This window comes from Crocuta crocuta, unplaced genomic scaffold (assembly GCF_008692635.1).
Source record: "Crocuta crocuta isolate KB4526 unplaced genomic scaffold, BGI_CrCroc_1.0 scaffold70, whole genome shotgun sequence".
NCBI classification, from domain to species: domain Eukaryota; kingdom Metazoa; phylum Chordata; class Mammalia; order Carnivora; family Hyaenidae; genus Crocuta; species Crocuta crocuta.
Genome location: NW_027528417.1, coordinates 4,600,490 through 4,619,740, shown reverse-complemented (window position 1 = coordinate 4,619,740; position 19,251 = coordinate 4,600,490). Strand labels below are relative to the sequence as shown.

The 19,251-nt window shown below is 44.3% G+C and overlaps 1 protein-coding gene across 1 annotated transcript in view; it reads right to left on the bottom strand.

Moving 5' to 3' along the window:
- SNRK (SNF related kinase) overlaps positions 1-19,251 on the bottom strand; it is a 32,534-nt gene that overhangs the window by 2,850 nt on the left and 10,433 nt on the right. The window contains 2 exon segments of the mRNA XM_077754506.1: positions 4-194; positions 196-914. Of these exon segments, the coding sequence (XP_077610632.1) occupies positions 4-194; positions 196-914 (910 nt within the window).

Genomic DNA, 19,251 nt, shown 5'->3' with positions numbered 1-19,251 from the left:
CGCCCGACACGTGGTCAGAGAAGAACTTGATGCCGCCCGCGCCCGGCGCCGGCCCCGCGCCCCCCGCGGAGCTGATGCACATCTTCCACGTGGACTTCTCCTGCACCTTCACGCTGGAGAACGGCAGGCCGCCCTGCGGGTCGAGAATGTACTTGGCGCCGCCGTGCAGCTGCGAGCCCAGGCACAGGCTCATNCTGGCCCCCGCCCCCGCCCTCGCTCCCGGGGGGCCCCTCGCCGCTATCCCGCCGGTGCCAGGAGTAGGTGAAGCCGCTGTCTTTGTCCAGCCGCCGGCGGCTCTCGGAGTCGTCGTCGCTGGTCTCTGAGCTGCTGCAGCTGGAGCCGCGGCCCTGGCTTTTCCTGCGGTGGTAGCGCTTGTGCACGGTGCCCGGGGAGGCGATGTTCATCTTCAGCCGGCTCAGCTTGGGAGGCAGGTTCTCATCCATGTCGAACTCGTCGTCGGACTCCCCCTCCTCGAAGATCTGGTTGAGGACGGGAGCGCTCTTCCTCGACGTCAGCCGGTTGGTGACCGAGGGCTTCCGGCGCAGCACCACCTGCGTCGAGAGGGACATGGGCTTCTTGTCCTCCTCATCTTCCTCTTCGTCCTCCTCCACTCGGAACAGGCACTTGCGCCCGCCGGCCGTGGGCTTCAAGCTTGCGGGGGACACGGTGGACAGCGCAGGCCCAGCCAACTCGGGGAGGTCGTCCTTCTTGGCCGAGTCACACAAGCCTTTGCTCCTGTGGCCATTGAGGACACCGTCCGCAGCCCGAGCAGGAGACTGAGGGACGGTGGCGTGGGACAGAGGAGTGGCCGTGAGATCGTCCTCGAGGTCCTGGGGCACGTCGATCTTGGTCGGCCACGACTGCCTATGTAACAGATGGGAAGAAGAGAGCCATGTAGTAACACGCAGACTTTGCTAAAAACTACATCACAGAACACTTACTGGGGCAAAATCCACAAACTAAAGAAGTAAAGAAAGAAAAAAGAAAAGGGAAAAAACCCCAGCAGCCTTGCAAACCCATTCGACATCCTCTAAAGATCAGCAGTGGCACCAGAAGGGCAACGTGCTTCCGAAACACGGTTCGGTCTGTGGCTTGCTGGCCAAATGAAAACTTCATCAGAGCTGTCGGAAAAGAGCTACCCCATCTGCCCATACAAATCTTACATCACAAGAAAGCAGTTTTAAACAGCACAGGGAGGTCACCAAAGCAAAACTCAAAACACCACACGTTTTGTTCCTTTGGGTCTTGGATCACACAACCTTTGAGGTCTATGGTTCACTAATAAAATTCACCTGAAAAAATAAAATACAATTCACCTGAAATTCCCAGTCGTCCAGACAGGACAGGATGGTGTAAAAGTGGAAATAGCTCAATGGATTAAACGTGAGGGCAGTGCAAAGAAAAGTCAACGTACGGTGGCAGACACACATCTCCACTTCATCAATTAAAAAGCACACTAGGCTAAATATAAATGCACGTTTTTAAAATTTTAATGTTTATTTTTGAGAGAGTGCGAAGAAGCAGGGGAGGGGCAGAGAGACAGAGAAGGAGACACAGAATCCGAAGTAGGTTCCAGGGTCTGAGCTGTCAGCACACAGCTGGACTTGGGGTTCAAACCCAAGAGCCATGAGATCATGACGTGAGCCAAAGTCGGACGCTTAACTGACTGAGCCACCAAGGGACCCCTAAATGCATGTATTTTTAGATGTCCACACAAGCATGATGGGCAGCAAATCCACAATTATTTAAACTTCAGTTTTATTCCGCAATCTAGAGTCACCTAAGGAACAAGAACAGTGCTTTGCAGCCAAAGAAAAAGACTTTTGAAAACGAGGTGTCTAGCCTATTTTGAAATTTTCAACCGTCCTCTCTGCCTGTGGTAATAGTAGATGCCGGAGAGATTTAAAATAGCCCCTTCCTCACTATGACACTTTTCGTTTTGCACCAATTATGTTATCCTACAAATAAAACCCAATGAAATCTATAGTTCTAAAAAAAAGCCTCCTAGGAATTTATGACAGACACCTCTCCCCCAGCACAGAGCCAACGGTAGTCACTGCTTGGCAGTGTATAAGAGCTGAGTGTTGGATAATGTCTTTGAGGTCAGTAAATGCCTCTGGACAAGTCATCTGTCCCCCACCAACACAGATGCACAAAGCCCTGGCGACCCCGGAAGCTCTGGGGAACCACATACAACCTTCCTGGAAAAGCAGCCCCGCCTCTCGTGCTAGAAAAAGCTGGGGAGCCCTGGGGAGCCCTGGGCTGGGAGGCCAGGTGCCCACGGTGTCCGAGCCACAGAGCGGCAGCCGGCGCAGTCCAGGACGTGGGGGCCCACACGTGGCGGAGGCTCTTCTTGCCCCACCTCCCAGCCCCCCTGAAAAGAAAAGCTAATCCTGTTCTCAGAACCCGTGCCCACAAACAGGATGGGTGGGTGCTGCCACTGAGGCCATTCCCCCACGGGCCACAGCCGAACTATCCACTTTTACAGGAGTAAATCACACTGCCAAAGCGCTCACATGAACGGAGCACACATCTGAGCTCGAGGCTGTGCTAAACTAAGGAAAGCCTCTTTATTGCCACAACGTGGTGAGCAGATCACGGCTTCCCAAGAGAGGAAAGCCTGCCAGACAAGGATTACAAAGGGGTCCCGGGCACAGCACAGCTCCCTGCCTGGGTGCCCGCTAGAGCCCGCGCTGGCTGAGAGCCTGACGGGGTCCGTGCCCCTGGTCCCCCCACAGCGCCTCATGGCAGGGGCATCTTCCCTCTTCACAGACGGAGAGCTGAGAACACAGTGAGAAACCTATCCCACGTCATGCAGGCTTGTGAGCGGTGACACGTGGGTTGGTTTCACGGTTACTACAGCCCCCAAGGCAACCTAGAAGGTTCCGGATGGCTGCTGCGGAACAGACAGACCTCCGTGGTCTGGCCTCAGTGATTCTCCTTACTTCCAGGTCGCCGTGAAGATGCTGGCAGCGAGCCCTCCGGTGCCAGAGCCCTCTTCTGCCGCACAGCCCGCACCACACAAAGAAGGTGCTCTCTCTGCGGCTGGCTCTCCCTGGACNACTGAGTGTTATGTGGAAACTAATTTGACAATAAACTATTAAAAAAATAAATAAATAAATAAAAAGATTTACAAAAAAAAACCACTACAAATGAAGTACAAAACAGCACCTTTTACGGCACCACTTAAAACCGGCAGAATTTATGCAAACACTTTTCAGCTCCAACTGTGGTTACCAGCAACCGATGTCTGACCCAAAGCCAATGCAGAAAGCAAGGCTTTCTTAGAATAGCAAGTACTGTTACAGAAGCGTGTAGGGCTCAGGACTGTTTCCTGTATGATACTCAGAGCCTTACGGTCTCCTGGGGTGAATTCCTTCCTACACAAGAGGCTCTCCAACCGCATTCAAAACCACCTAGAGCTCTGGTTACTGAAGACTCTTGTTCCCAACTAGCCAGCGGTTGGCTCTGAGGCGCCCGACTAGAGACCCTCTCCAGGTGGTCTTCTGAGCTAACAGTGGGAAGAGCGGGGCAGACAAGGAATGAAGACTTTGGACAAGCCCATGTTTTAGGGCATCTACATCATTTCTGGTTTGACCAACACTCTGGGTAGNGAGGGGGGGGGGGGGGGGCGCCCGGGTGGCTCGCTCGGTTAAGCATCCGACTCTTGATCTAAGCTCAGGTCATGACCTCATGACCTCGAGCTCCGGGTCAGGGCATTACACACGGTCAGTGTGGAGCCTGCTTGGGATTCTTTCTCTTTCCCTCTCTGTCCCTCTCCGGCTCGTGCTCTCTCTCTCTCAAAATAAACAAACAAACTTAAAAAAGAAAGTGAGAATGAATGCCATCACTCATACCTGCTTCAAAAAAGTTCTTTCCCACACCTGAATCCACCTGGGGACTTCAAAAATCAGTGCTGTCCAAGCTGAGCTGACCACTTCCTCCCCCGGCCTGTCTGCCTCACCTGGGTTCTAGCGCAGTCTACACCACCTCCACCTACCCAATCAAAACCCAGGAGGCAGCCCGGACTCCGTACCACATGGGTCCTCTCACTTTCAGGCCAGGAAGACCATGCCAGATCCAGCATGGGCCCAGAACCCTCACAGGCTCCCACCCCTGACCNNNCCCGGCAACCAGGCCGTGACTGCAGTGAGCTGTAATTACCAATGTTTTCCTCCAGGGTTTGAGGTCCCTGGAGGGCAGCCTGCGTCCCCTGCACCCTCAGACGTCTGCTGAACAAAATGAACCGAGAGCTAAAGAAAAGGCAAATAACTTCTGCAAAGACTGTTTGGGCAGGACGCCCTAAAAGGCAGCTGCAGCGGAGGTTTGGGGTACGGCACCAGCGGACAGTTACGAATGTCTTCCAAATAAAAGCTAAGAGGAAGAGGACAGTAAGTATCCGGAGTGGGGGCAGAGGGGTATCAGTGAACACCAGCTGCGGTGTGTTTTAGTGAGGGGTTTAATGCCTTGTGCAAACTTGTTTTTTCAAGTCAAAAGAAAACAGGAAAAAGTTCTAGGAGTCCAAAGGTTATCAAACGTGTGGGACTGCACATGTTCCCAAATCCAACCCGACAAGCAGCAGTCACCCTTCCAACTCCCCCCCACCTTTTTTTTTTTTAAGAGAGAGAGGGGGGCACCTGGGTGACTCAGTCAGTTGAGTGCCTGACTTCAGCTCAGGTCATGATCTCACAGTTCGTAGGTTCAAGCCCCGCGTCGGGCTCGGTGCTGACAGCTCGGAGCCTGGAGCCTGTTTTTGGATTCTGTGTCCCCCTCTCTCTCTGACCCTCCCCTGCTCACGCTGTCTCTCCCTCTCTCTCTCAGAAATAAATAAAACATTAAAAATAATAAATAAATAAAATAAAAAGAGAGAGAGCATGAATGAGGGAGGGGCAGAGAGAGAGGGAGACCACAGAATCCAAAGCAGGCTCCAGGCTCTGAGCTGTCAGCAGAGCCCGACATGGGGCTCGAATCCACGAGCCGTGAGATCATGACCTAAGCTGAAGTCAAGATGCTTAACCGACTGAGCTACCCAGGCGCCCTCCACATTTTCATAAATCACCTTACAAATCTGCTTTTTGCGAACTTCATAGATGCAGAGCAGAAGATAGGCCCACCTACAATCATGTAATCTCCTTCAGTGTGGCCTAATGGAAAGAGCATGCCTGGCCTAAAGCATCAGAAAGACCTGGGTTCAAATCCTACCTTGGCCATTTAATTAGTTCTGTATTCTTGGCCAAGTGATATCTGCCTTCTGGGTCTCTGAGTTTTCTCTTCAACCAAAGGCAGACACCACCACTCATCTGGTCATTTCTGAGAGGGTGTCTGGGGCAAAGGGTGCTACACGTGTCACTGCAGAACTTGGAAGGCTTGATAAAAATCCTTTCCTCTAGGTACAGGAGTGAAACCAGTAGGGAGAAGCAAAAGGAATTTCATACTTTTTATTTAATATACCTCTGTACTACTTGAATTCTCTTACAAGAACATTAATTTATGGCTTGTAAAAAAAGTCATTAAAAATGAGCTGTGCTTAACAGAACTTTACGAAGTGTACATACTTCAATGGGCTAAGCAGACGCGCCGGTAATAACAAAAGCCCACTCACTGTGACAGTGATTCTCAACCTGCGGGTCTGGGGACACTCGGGAGTCCGTCAGATTCCCTTAATAAATTCACAGACCAATCTCTCCACAGCATGAACACTTACAGTAGGAATTACCTTAGTTTTAATTTTTAGCACAAATAACTTCTGTCAAGGACCAAAAATACTTCAAATATTAAACTCTGGGTCTCGCGAAGCGAGGGAAGGAGTCAGGTCAGTGCTGCTGGCCATTCACCCTCGAGTCCCATTTCTCTGCTTCAGGACACACCCAAGGGTTCAAAGGGGCAGGGAATGCCGAAGCCAGGCCCCCCTACAGTGCAACCACCTCAGGGACAATTCTGAGGTCGGTTTCCAAATCTCCCCCCAGCCAGAACAGGCCCTCCAGGCATTCCTAAATGCCCAGGTGAGGTAATAGTCCACTACAAATTCATGACTTTCCAAACTTACACCTTTTAAAAAATACCTTGTGAAAACTAAACACTTCCTTTTACAAGCTTTTGGGAAAAATCTCTAGCTTTTGTCCAATTTTATTATAACACTGGCCACAAAGTCTAACGTTCCTATTTTAGAAACACTTTTCCAAAGTGGAAACAAAGGCCATCAGCACGGCCGCACGCACACCCGCACATCCTCCTGCTATGAATTTAAACACGGATGCTCTTCGGAGCGAGGAGCCACTGCTGTGGACACACAGCAACTGGAAATTTAGTTTTCAGACGTGACTTCACACTTCAACTCTTCACAAGAGTGTGACTGATACAAACCTCACAAGTAGAACTCTGGTCTAGAAAGGAGGAATGCTGAGATTTAGTATCAGATCTAGAAACGCCCAATTCTATTTGTCTAGCCAAACAACATAAGCCACACAGACTGAGGAACTGCATGACTCGCACTTTACACATGTGAAGTCTGCTTGATGCTTCAGTTTAATAACTGGCGGAGTACTACGATGTTTTCTTAAGTTTATTCTAAAAGCACTGAGCTTTCTGCATGAGGCTGAGGTATGCTAACGCTAAGACAAATACACAAGCCACGAAAATACCAGTTAATAAAAGTCACCTGCATATGCCAAGCCCTGTGGGTTCTCTTTCAAAAGGCGCAGAGCGTTTAATGCAACACACACAGTTTTCTGGGTGTGGGGGATAAAAGTCAAATGAAGTTTGCCCTTTAACACAACACAGCATTACCCCAGAGTCCCCAAAAAGGTTTAAGCTTGTCAAAAGACTTTTTTAACTTTCTCATTTGAGGATAAAGAGGGAAAAAAAACTTAAAATAGTGTATCTGCCGTAACAAGATTCAAAATTCAAAATACTGGTTCTTGAAAGGTTTGATTTTGGCTAGTTCTCCATACATAACACCTAAACAGGCATGTGGTTGAAAAGCGTATACAACTTCTTTTCCTACATTACAAACAAAACAAAACCAAAAAACCCAGCACGTTCTATCTTTGTAGGGGTTACAATAAACATTCAAGCTGATTGGTTCCACATAGGATTATGACTTTCAGATTATTCCTCCATATTAAAACTTCAGCTAGAAAGTTCTCTCAGATATAACCACACATGTCCCAGCTTTTACGTTAACATTTCCTTCTTTCAGATTATGAGAGTAATACATGTTTAATGAGAGTAAGATTCTATTAGCGGCCTGCGGGAGGCTCCCACACACTCATCAACACCACCATCTTTAATATCAGCCTACTGGACAAGCAAAAACACGACAGCTCTGTTTTCACTTGTACTGTCCTGATTATCTTTCCCCCATTTCTTCAAGGTAGCGTTTATATACCCTGGAAGTCACCATTTCTCCTACTTCCAACAAATGCAGCCATGCAGTCACTGCCACAACCAAGATATGGAGCAGCTCTATCACTCCAGAAGGGTCCACCCAGCCCCTGGCAACCACAGCTCTATTTTCTGCCCCTGGAAGTCTTACCCATAAATGGAATCCTACAGTATGTAGTCTGACATATTTAACTAATGCATCTGAGATCCATCCATGGTGCTGCACAGGTCGATAGGTCATCATTAGTTACTGTTGCAGTGATATTCCACTGCACAGACGTTCCAAAGCTTATTTCAGTTTGGGGAAACTATGAATAAAATCAATAAAACCATCTGTGTACAGATGTCTGTGCAGACTTAAATGTTCATTTCTCTTGGGTAAATACCGAGGCAGGGGTAAGCTGGCTGAGCCCGTTAGTGTATGGGAGCTTCGTAAGGAACTGCCTAATGACTTACCACAGTGGCTCTATGATTTTTACATCCCATCCGCAAAGCAGAAGAATTCCAGTGCTCCATTCACATCCTTGCCAGCTCTTGGTACTGGCAGTTGAAAAAATTCCACCCATTCTAATAGACGTAGTTTAGTCTGCATTTTTCCTGATGACTAACGATGTGGGTCATCTACATGTCCTTATTTGCCATATTATGCCTTCTTCGGTGAGTTGTTTGCATCTTTCATTCACCTAACATTGGGCTGCCTTTTAATTTACTGAGATTTGAGAGTTCTTGTTTTATATACAACCTCTAAGTAACAGAAAAAAAGCTTTATTTAAAAATGTCATATTGATTGTATTCACATTATTTCCTAACAAGTTTCAGAAGCTTTTTTTAAAAAATTACTTAAGTATAGTTGATATTCAATGTTATATTAGTTTCAAGTGTAAAACATAGTGATTTGACAATTCTACACGTTACTCAGTGCTCATCATGAGAAGTGTATCACGATACATTATTACAATGTCACTTGTACTTTCCATTTCTGTGACTTACTTATTTAAATGTGTACCTCTTAATTCCCTTTATCTGTTTCACCTCTCCCCCCACCCACCACCTCTCTGGCCACTTGTTTTCTGTATTCAAGAGGCTAATTTTTTTTTGTTCATTTTGTTTTTGAGATTCCATATGTAAGTGAAACTTTCTCTAACTTAGTTCACTTACTATAATACCCTCTATGTCCATCCATGTTGTTGCAAATGGCAAGATCTCATCTGTTTTTTAATGGCTTAGTACTCCATTGTGTATGTGTGTATACACACTACATCTTCTTTATCCATTCATCTATCAATAGACCCTTAGGTTGCTTCCATGTCTTGGCTATTGTAAATACCACTGCAATAAACATAAGAGTGCATAAATCTTTTCAAATTACTGGCTTTTTTTATTCTTTGGGTAAATACCCAGCAGAATTACTGAACCATATGGTATTTCTATTTTTAGTTTTCTGAGGAACCACCATACTGTTTTCCACAGTGGTTGCACCAATTTACTTTCCCACCAACAGCACACAGGGGCTCCCTTTTCTCCCCATCCTTACCAACACTTGTCATTTCTTGTCATTTTGATACTCGCCATTCTGATCGGTATGAGGTGAGCACCACTGCAGTTTTGATGTGTATTTCCCTGATGATTAGTGGGGCTGATCATCTCTTCACAGGCCTGGTGGCCATCTGTTGGTTCTCCCTGGAAAAATGTCTGGTCGGGTCCTCTGCCCATTTTTAAATTGGACTGTTTGTGGTTTTGGTGTTGAGTTGTATAAGTTCTTTATATATTTTGGAGTTATCATTTATCATTTGCAAATGTCTTCTGAGTTTTGAGTCTTCTTTATAGATTCTCTATCAAATATGTGACATGCAAATATTTTGTCCCAGCTGGTGTTTTAATAATATCTTTCAAGAAGCAAGAGTTGAGGGGCACCTGGGTAGCTCAGTCGGCTAAGTGTGTGACTCTTGATTTCAGCTCAGGTCATGATCTCACAGTTCATAAGACTGAGCACTTGACGGTGTAGAGCTTGCTTGGGATTCTCTCTCCCTCTCTCTGACCTCCCTCTCCCCCCCAAGCTCTCTCTCACTCACTCACTCTCTCTCTCTCTCAAACATTTTAAAACCAGAAGCAGGAGTTGATTTTTGTGAAATCCAATTTATCAAGTTTTTCTTTTATATAGATCATGCTTTTTACACTGTATGTAAAATAGCTTTGCCTAAGTCAAAGCTACAAAGATCTTCTATGTTTTCGTCTAGAACTTTTAGTTTTACATTTCACATTTAAGTCTATGATGCACACTGAGTTTTTCTAAGTGTATAAGGAATGGATCAAGATTCATTTTTTGCATACGGATATCCAATTGTTCCAGTGACACTGTTGAAGACTACTTCCTCTTTCTCCACTGAATTGCTTTAGCACTTTCATTGAAAAATAAGTTGATCATTTATGTGTGGGTTTATTTATGGACTGTATTCTATTCCACTGACTTATATGTATACCCTTTTGTTAACACCATATAGTCTTGATTATTGTAGCTTTATACTAAGTCCTGAGTACTCCAGATACTTTTTTTTTTAATTTTTTTTTTAAATGTTTTTATTTTATTTATTTCTAGGAGAGAGAGAGAGACAGTATGAGCAGGGGAGGGTCAGAGAGAGAGGGAATCACAGACTGAAACAGGCTCCAGGCTCTGAGCTGGCAGTCAGCACAGAGCCCGACGCGGGGCCCGAACCCACGAACCGCGAGATCATGACCTAAGCGAAAGTCGGACGCTTAACCGACTAAGCCACCCAGGCGCCCCAATACTCCAGATACTTTTAAGGTTAAACTTTTCCATCTTTATTGGTTATTTATATGAATCTTTTAATGAAGTCTCTTTTCATTTGTCTTTAGTAGAGTTCCTCACTGATTTGTAAGAGCTCTTTCAATAATAAGAATAGTAATCATCTATATTGCAAATTATTTCCCTGGTTTGTTTCCTAATTACAATTTCTAAAATAAATGTATGTGCAACATATCCATAAACTGGAATCAAACCATATCCATACACTGGAATCAAATCTATCATCTTTTCCTTATGATTCCTGTTTAGAAAGGCCAAATATTCACTTTTGAGGAGGTGGTTTAATTCTTTATATACAAATCCTTAATTCACCTGGAATTTATCTTGACACATAACACAGGGATCTTTCATTCCTTCTTCTTTATATGTTTAACTATTTCCAATACAATTTATTAAATAATTCCTCCTCTGATGCCTCCTGATAATTGAGGAAGTTAAAACTATTAGAGCCTGTTTTTCTACATCACTTACAATCATCAGCTAAAGAACCATGCTGAGATATACTGGTGTCCTCGTGGGCATCGGTCCTTACACTAAAGGGCCACAAAGCAGACACTGATACAAGTATTCAACAAATGTGTGGCACCACTCATTGCCAGGCACTGTGCTAGGTGCTGGGACGTAATCATAATGAGAACTTGGAGGTTGGCAACAAAGGGAAAATGTCCAGGACAGATGACACTACTGCCCATGGTGCCCTTTGTCACAATTCATCTCTCTTCATTCATTTGCAGAGAAAATAATGACCATCTGGCTTATAAGTGATGGCTCCATCTTACCTTGCATCGAGGACACCCTTGTTAGGGCTTCTTCCATGGAAGGAGGTACCTCACCCTACCTCCAAGAGCCCATAAGCCTTGCTAGAGGCTTAGGCTCCACAAAGTCAACAGAGGGCCTATCATATTTGGCTCTTCTTCTCCCAGTTTTGAGAAATATCTGATATACACCCGTATAACTTAAAGGTGAAGAGAATGATAGTTTGGTTTATGCATGTTGTGAAATGATTACAACAGATTTAGTTAACATTATCTCATACAGACAATAAAAAGAAAAAATAATTTCTCCTTGTGATGAGAATTGTTAGGGTCTATTCTCTTAACTCTCCTATATACCACACAAGAGTGTGAACTACAGTCATCATGCTGTTCGTTACATCCTCGATACTTAGTTTTAATCTAATAACTGGAAGTTTATACTTTCTGAACACCTTTCTCCAGTCCCCATCTCTTGCCGTCTGGTAACCACACTCTGATCTCTTGTACCAGAGTGTGGGGTGTGTTCTGGTTTGGTTTTAGATTTTCACATATAAGTAAGATCATACAGTATTTATCTGTCTTACCTCACTTAGCATAATATCTGCAAGTCCATATTGTCACAAATGGTGGGATTTCCTAATTTTTTATAGCTGAATAATATCCCATTGTGTCTGTGCATACATATATATATACCACAACTTCCTTATCCATTTATCCATTGATGGACACTTAGGGTTGTTTCAATGTCTTGGCTATTGTAAACTATGCTGCTCTGACCATGGGGTGCACATATCTTTTTGAGTTAGTATTTTCGTTTCCTTTGGATACATTCGCAGAGGTGGAATTGTTGAATCATATAGTACTACTTTTAGTTTTCTGAGCAAACTCCATACTGTTTTCCACATGACTGTACCAATTTATATTCTAACCAATAGTTAGAATATATTCTAACCAAAAGGTTTCTCTTTGCTCCACATGCACATCAGCATTTGTTATCTCTGGTCTTTCTGATGATGGCTCTAGCAGGCATAAGGGGGTATCTCATTGCAGTTTTAATTTGCATTTCTCTGCTGACTAGTGATACTGAGCATCTTTGGATGTTCCTGTTGGCCATTTGTATATCTTCTTTAGAAAAATGTCTATTTAGAATCTTTATCCATTTTTAACTGGATTATCTGGTTTTATTGTTGGTGAGCTAAAGAAGTTCTTTATATATTTATATTAATTGATTATCCAATACATGTTTTGCAAATATTTTTTCCCATTCCACAGGCTGTCTTTTCACTTTGTTGGTGGCTCCCTTTCCTGTGCAGAAGCTTTTGTGGTTGATGCAGTCCATCTGTTTATTTTTTATTTTACTGCTTGTGCTTTAGGTGTCCTATCCAAAGAAATCATGTCAAGGACGTTTTTTCCTGTTTTCTCCTAGGAGTTTCACGGCTTCAGGTCTTAAATTTAAGTCTTTAATCCCTTTCAAGTTAATTTTTGTGGAAGACAGGGGTCAAGCTTCATTCTTCTACATGTGCATATCCAATTTTCTTTAATTTATTGAAGAGACAGTCTTTTCTCCAGTGAATATTCCAGGCTCCCTTGTCAAATTATTAGTTGACTACATATGCTTATCTCTGGGCTCTTGATTCTGTTCCATTACTTCATTTGTCTCTTTTTATGCCTGTACCACGGTCTTCCTGATCACAGCTTTATAGCATAGCTTGAAATCAGAAAGTGTGATGCCTCCTGCTTTGTTCTTACTCAGGATGTCTTTGACTACCTTGGGTCTACCATGGTTCCATACAAATCTTAGGAATGTTCTTCTATTTCTGCAAAAAAACGCCATTGGAATCTTAATAGGAATTGGCTGTTGGTAGTATTAACATGTTAACAATATTAATTCTTCCAATCAATAAACAAGGACTACTTTCCATTTGTTTGTATCTTTGACTTCTTTCATCAATGTCTTGTAGTTTTCCAAGTAGAGATCTTTCACCTCCTTGGTTAAATTTGTTCCTAAGTATTTTATCATTTTTGCTGCTATTGTAAATGGGATCAATTTATTTTGTTTTCAAAAAATTGTTAGTGGATAGTAATGTACGTTAACTTTGTATCCTGCAATTTTACTGAATTTGTTAATTAATTCTAACAGTTTTTTGGTGAATCTTTATGGCTTTCTCTATATAAAATCATGTTATCAGCAACTAGAGGCAATTTTACTTCTTTCTTTCCAATGTTTATGTCTTTAATTCGTTTTTATTGCCTGATTGCTCTAGGTAGGACTTCTAATACGGTGTTAAATAGGAGAGAATGTCTTGTTCCTTATCTTAAACAAAAAGCTCTCAACCTTTTACCACTGAGAATAATGGTGGTGGCAGGCTGGTCATATATGGCCTTTATTGTGTTGAGGTACACTGTCTCTATACCCACTTTGAGTTTTTATCACAAATGGGTGTTGATTTTTGTCCAATGAGTTTTTCTACATCTACTGAGATGATCATGATTCTCTTCTTTCTAGTAACAATAACTGATTTGCAAACGTTGAAACATCCTTGCATCCCAGGGAGAAATCATACTTGATCATCATGGTGAATCATTTTAAGGTGCTACTGAATTCAGTTTGCTAGTATTTCACTGAGAATTTCTGCATCTACATTCATCAAGGATATTGGCCTGTAGTTTTCTCTTCTACAGTGTCCTTTTCTGCCTTCAGCATCAAGAAAATGCTGGCCTCATGAAATGAGTTTGGAAATGTTCCCTCCTCTCTGATTTTACCAAAGAGTTTGAAAAGGATTGATATTAATTCTTTAAATGTTTGATAAAATTAACCAATTGGATTTCTGATTACTGAGTCAATCTCCTTACTACTAATTGGTCTATTCAAATTTTCTATTTCTTCCTGATTCAGCCTTAGTAGGCTACATGTAGAATTTTCCCAGTTCTTCTAGGTTGTCCAGTTTGTCAGCATATAGTTATTCATAGCAGCCTCTTATGACCCTCTGTATTTTTGTGGTATCTGTTGTAACATCTCCTTTTTCATTTATAATTTTGTTGATTTGGGTCTCTCTCTTTTCCTTAGTCTAGCTAAGGGCTTGTCAATTTTGTTTATCTTTTCAAAGAACCAACTTTTAGTTTGGTTAATCTTTTTTTTTTTTTCCTGTTCTCTATTTCATTTATTTCTGCTCTTTATTATTATTAATCTTTATTATTGCCTTCCTTTTATATGGGTCTTTCTTGCTTCTTAATGTAGGCATTTATTGCTACAAACTTCCCACTTAGAACTGCTTTTGCTGCATCCCATAAGTTCTAGTATATTGTGTTTCCATTTTCATTTGTCTTAAGAAACTTTCACTTCCCCTTTAATTTCTTCTTTGATCCACTGGTTGTTCAGGAATATCTTAAAGAGTTTTCAGTTACGATTTTATGATTCTTTCTCATCCTTTGCTATCACTGTGCCAGCCTCTAAGAAGTCCCTACTGTTACCTACCTGTAAACTGAAGGCTGAAAATACGAATTTACTGAACTTGCTAGAATTGTATGTAAAATTAACCAGATAAGGATCTGGGTGAGACCTTGAATTAAAACTACAAACAAAATACATGAACTTTTACATGGGCTTAGGACAGATCATTTCAGCATCCTAGGAGCCTTTATCTGCTTGCTTCACGGTGCTCTGCCATAGGACAACTCAAGAAATGATCTAAAGAAAGTGATCAACAGTTCTCTAATTGGTAAGAGACACTGATAGCTAAGGACTCTGAAGTTCATTTTTCTCACATGACGTAAAGTCTTAGAAAGCTTCCTTACACATGAAAACACTGTTCCCTCTAATCCCCTGGCAGCAGCCAGAAGAGTCAATAGTTAGAAACAGAACACAACTTCGCTAACTCTTCTTACCTCTGCTGATTAATGAATTCATCTTGACACTGAAGCTGGATGGGAAGTCCAAAAAAGTTTTATCAACCTGTTTACTGACAACTTGATAGCAACATAGCCCATCCACAAAATGGTAACTGAGAACAAAATTAGAACTAATCTAGAACTACAGGGAATCTTCTGCTTCTAGGTAGACTATAATGTGTTGGGCAGACTTGAAGGTTCTGCCGTAACAACCAGAAACAAAATGAGAACTTGCAGAAATCAGGTTTTCAAGGCCTTGGAAGCAACAGAAATAAACGAACTGAAATTCCAGAATCATGAAGAGCCCTTTCTTAGAGCTGAGGCAGAAATCCAAATAAGAATGATGTGACCTTGGGGCGCCTGGGTGGCTTAGTCGGTTAAGCGTCCGACTTTCGCTTAGGTCATGATCTCGCGGTTCGTGGGTTCGAGCCCCGCGTCGGGCTCTGTGCTGACTGCCAGCTCGGAGCCTGGAGCCTGTTTCAGTCTGTGACTCCCTCTCTCTCTGACCCTCCCCTGCTCACGCTGTCTCTCTCTGTCTCCTAGAAATAAATAAAAACATTAAAAAAAAAATTTTTTTTTTTAAAAAAAGAATGATGTGACCTCAGGAGTGGCAACAGATCACGTGCGTTCCTAAAAAAGGGTTAAACCAAATCAACTTATACTCTACCTAAAAGAAGAGCTGATGTCTACCAACTTTTTAGAAACCTGAAAAATAGGTAAACTTGGGAAAATATAGCTAGTCTGATGCAAGAACATAAGCTTGCAGTGGATTGGCATTTAAAGTCTCATACACCAATCAACGGGCTTTTGCCTACGTTAGTCTCCTAAGATTTGTTAAGCTGGTTTCAGTGCTCTAGAAGCTAATTACCACTGAGCACAAAACTGAGACTCACACTTTGGAACAGAGGGATCAGAGCATCGGGGGGCTTCTCTGCCATATACTGGAGCTCCTAATCCATGTTAAGTCTTTTTAAACTATAACAAGGACCTAATGTCAGTGAAGAATTGATACATACAAACTGTTCATGACACAAAATGGGTTTAAGAAAAAAAAATAACAAACACACCAAATACCTACAAATTAAGTCTTTGGCTTTAAAAAACAAAAAGCACACCGTATCCCCAACAATCTGATGTTCCTTTTGGGTGAAGCTCTGTCTATAAGCTTACCTCCAATTTTCCATTACAATCTTCCCAAGTCGTAACTAGGAAATTGAAAACACAGTAAGGAAAATGAGAGAACTAAATGTCTAAAACAACAAGCCAGTCAAGCAACCAAAGGCACAAAAATAAGGACACAATTCCACACCTCTATTCTACGTTCCAAAGCTTATTTCAAAACTGCTTGCGTTCATCCTTCCTGTCAAAGTTGTGGGCCCACTTTTTACTCAGCCCCACAAGCCTGCAAGATCAGATCCAAAATAAGCTTTCACAGTGGTCTGTATGTTATAACATGCTTCAAACCGCAGATCTGCCTCTCTGTGAAGAGAGGAAGGACGGCTTCCATCAGCCGCACGAGTTGAGTCCAGGACACGTTAATATATACACATAAGTCAGGGCCAAGGAGCTCCAGTATGAGCAAGGATATTAGGAAGGGCCATGGGGGGTGGGGGTGGGGGCCACAATTAAGCTTTGTAAAGAAAACTTAGAGGAATGTAAATTTTCATTTCTTTAGTTCGTCTTCTGTAATATTTAACTCACTTAAATAAACATTAGGGCTTGTCATGTTTACCAGGTGATTGGGATAGAACACAGATAAGATACAAACAAACATACAGTTCTCTTTCTCAAGGACCTTACTATTGAGCAAGAGGGACAAGTGAGCCATCTGAAATGAGCGAGGTTTGGCGTCATTCCATCTAATTCCAATGGGAAAAAGGCCATTAGGGCATGTGTCCCCTTCATCACATCATCCTCTTTTTTTAGCCACCTAACAAACCCCCCGCCCCCATTATTTTTATCCAACAAACTAGTGCACCTACTCCGCGCCCGGCTGCATCCCAGGCAGAACTTAGATGTATCTACAGACGGTCTCCCTCCACAGTCTCCTTCTCTTTACTTGCCGGACGGTGCCCCAAGTGCTGAGGTGCTACGGTGCTTTCCTTAGGTTTCCAGGTTTAAAATAATTGTGAATTAAAACTGCATAATATTAAATTAGGCACTGTTCTACACTGTGCTGGATACAATTTTTAAAACCTCACCATAAGGCCAACCGAGAGAAACCAGGTAAGTCAATGTTTGCTGAAGACGAAGTGGGTGAGACAGAACATGGGTTAACAGAGAATGATGGGAAGGAGACCTTTGAAAACCAGTTTTTAGGTTGTAAGGAAGCACGAGCTCCACAGAACAGCTCCGCTAATCGCGTGGCTGAGCCCCGCGGCGCCGTCTTCTAGGCCTCCCTCCCTCCTTCTCCCCCACGGGCAGCAGCAGCACGTGAGCATCGGACCGAGAGAAGCCACAGCCCGTGAAAGAAGAAAACCACACGACTATGTATGTGGCTGTGCCTCTGACAGCGTTTCCTGACCAGCGGCTCGGGGAGTCGTCACAACTTCAGGACCACATAGGCAACTTCCTGGTATGGAGGGAGCTTCCCCAGAAACGGAGACGTGTCACTAACAAGTGCCACCAGGCCACTGCGGAGCAAGAGCGCCATCGAGCACGGCACCCCTGTCAACAGTTTTCACCAGTTCTTAATACACTGCAGTGACTTCACTCAACACTCAGGAGTTCGGACTGTGTGGCAACGTATATTGTGACTAACCTGACTTCAAGTTTACTGTGTTGAAAGTCTGTGTTAACTGCTGAATTTCTGTGTTGCAAACTAGTCCTTCTTCAACAGGTTTCCCCACCAAACAATAAAAATAAAAAGATAAAAAAGTACCCAAATAGATTTGATATCTTCAACTCCCTAAAGGTTCCTTATGCTACAACCTGAAGTGAATAGATTTAACTTCTGTATTTCTGCATTAAGATAGTTAACTGTTTTAAGTGGTTTCAAGAGCTCTTCTGAAGGTCCAAGAAACTAACCAGTTATCAAATAAATACATTCATTTGTTTTAATCTAACATTAAAAACACACACTAAGAAAAGTCCCTACGGTAGAAGCGAACCTATTCCCTACATTCTGAAAGTTAAATACAACTAAAAACATGTGTGAGAAAAAAACAAGAGCCAAGGTCCTGGGCCTGCCCCTTCCTCCCAGTTTTCCCACGGCAGCCAACATTTCAGAAATTCCCCTGGGGACAAATCTCCAAAGGAGGAGAAAGCACCTCAAAAGGAAAAATGAGGCCATGATCTTTAAACACCCTTGGGGACAGTAGCCCGAGCGCCATGGAAGCCAGGCCTTCTGTGATCCTTCCGCAAAGGCTCCCTGAGACCCGGTACGTCGGACTGAAGATGACCTTGTGTCCGGTCATCCTACGCCAAGTGCCGCTGTGGCCTCAGTCATCTACCTCCAACAGTCCTCAAGGCAGGAACCATTACTACCCTCATTTCACCAACGGCAGTAACAGAGACCACAGCACTGAGCCGAGTGGGGCTGGAGCACAGGCGGCCCCGGGGCGCCCTCCACCTCCGGGGGCCAGGCGGGTGGCGTGTGGGCAAGAGCCGTCTAGGTCACGGGCTGGGAGACAGAAGGGCCCGGAGGCAGGACTGGATATGGAACGTGACTAACAGCGTCGCTGGAACTGAGCAAGCGACTGGCAGAAGAGTGGGAGTGGCGGTGAGGGAGGAAATGGGGAGGCCGGGCTTGAGGACCGTGCGTGCGGCCGCTGAGGACTCGGGCTTTGACTGGGAAGGAAACGATAAGACTTTAAAGTGTTCTGAGCAGAGCAGAGACAGGCATTTACATTTCAGAAGGAAGTGATAAGCAATGTTTTCCCTTATACGTGACGCGCACCGAAAACGGCCACCTCCCAGCCGTCCCCCCCTCCAGCTGTTCCCCGCTGGAGTCCTGACTTCCCGTCGCCCAAAGACGCGGGGCCTCCCCTCGCCTGGAACTGTCGCATCTGAAAACCGGCGGCAGCCAACAAAACACAGGAAGCCTCCTGCGAACCCCTCCCTCCCCGAGACGCACACGGTCCTGCCGTCAGCCCGGTGCCCCCCTCCTCACACCAAGTACCAAGGACTCAGAGCGTGGCTGTCGTGTGCAAAGCTGGCGGACGGTAACTCGGCCGTTTCCTCTAGCGGGACCTCCGATCCCGAGTCCGGCACGCCGCTGTCTTTCCACACGGGCCTGGGCAGGGAAGGAGGGGGAGGCGCACCGAGGCCCGCGTAAAACCAGAGCAAGTCCACGTCCAGTCCGTTAGCAGCAAGGGCCCTCAGAAAAGTACAAGGTGCTAGGAATCTTCTGCATGAAGAAAATGGTTCTGAATGAGGCAGCGAGGCAGCCTCCTGCCCTGC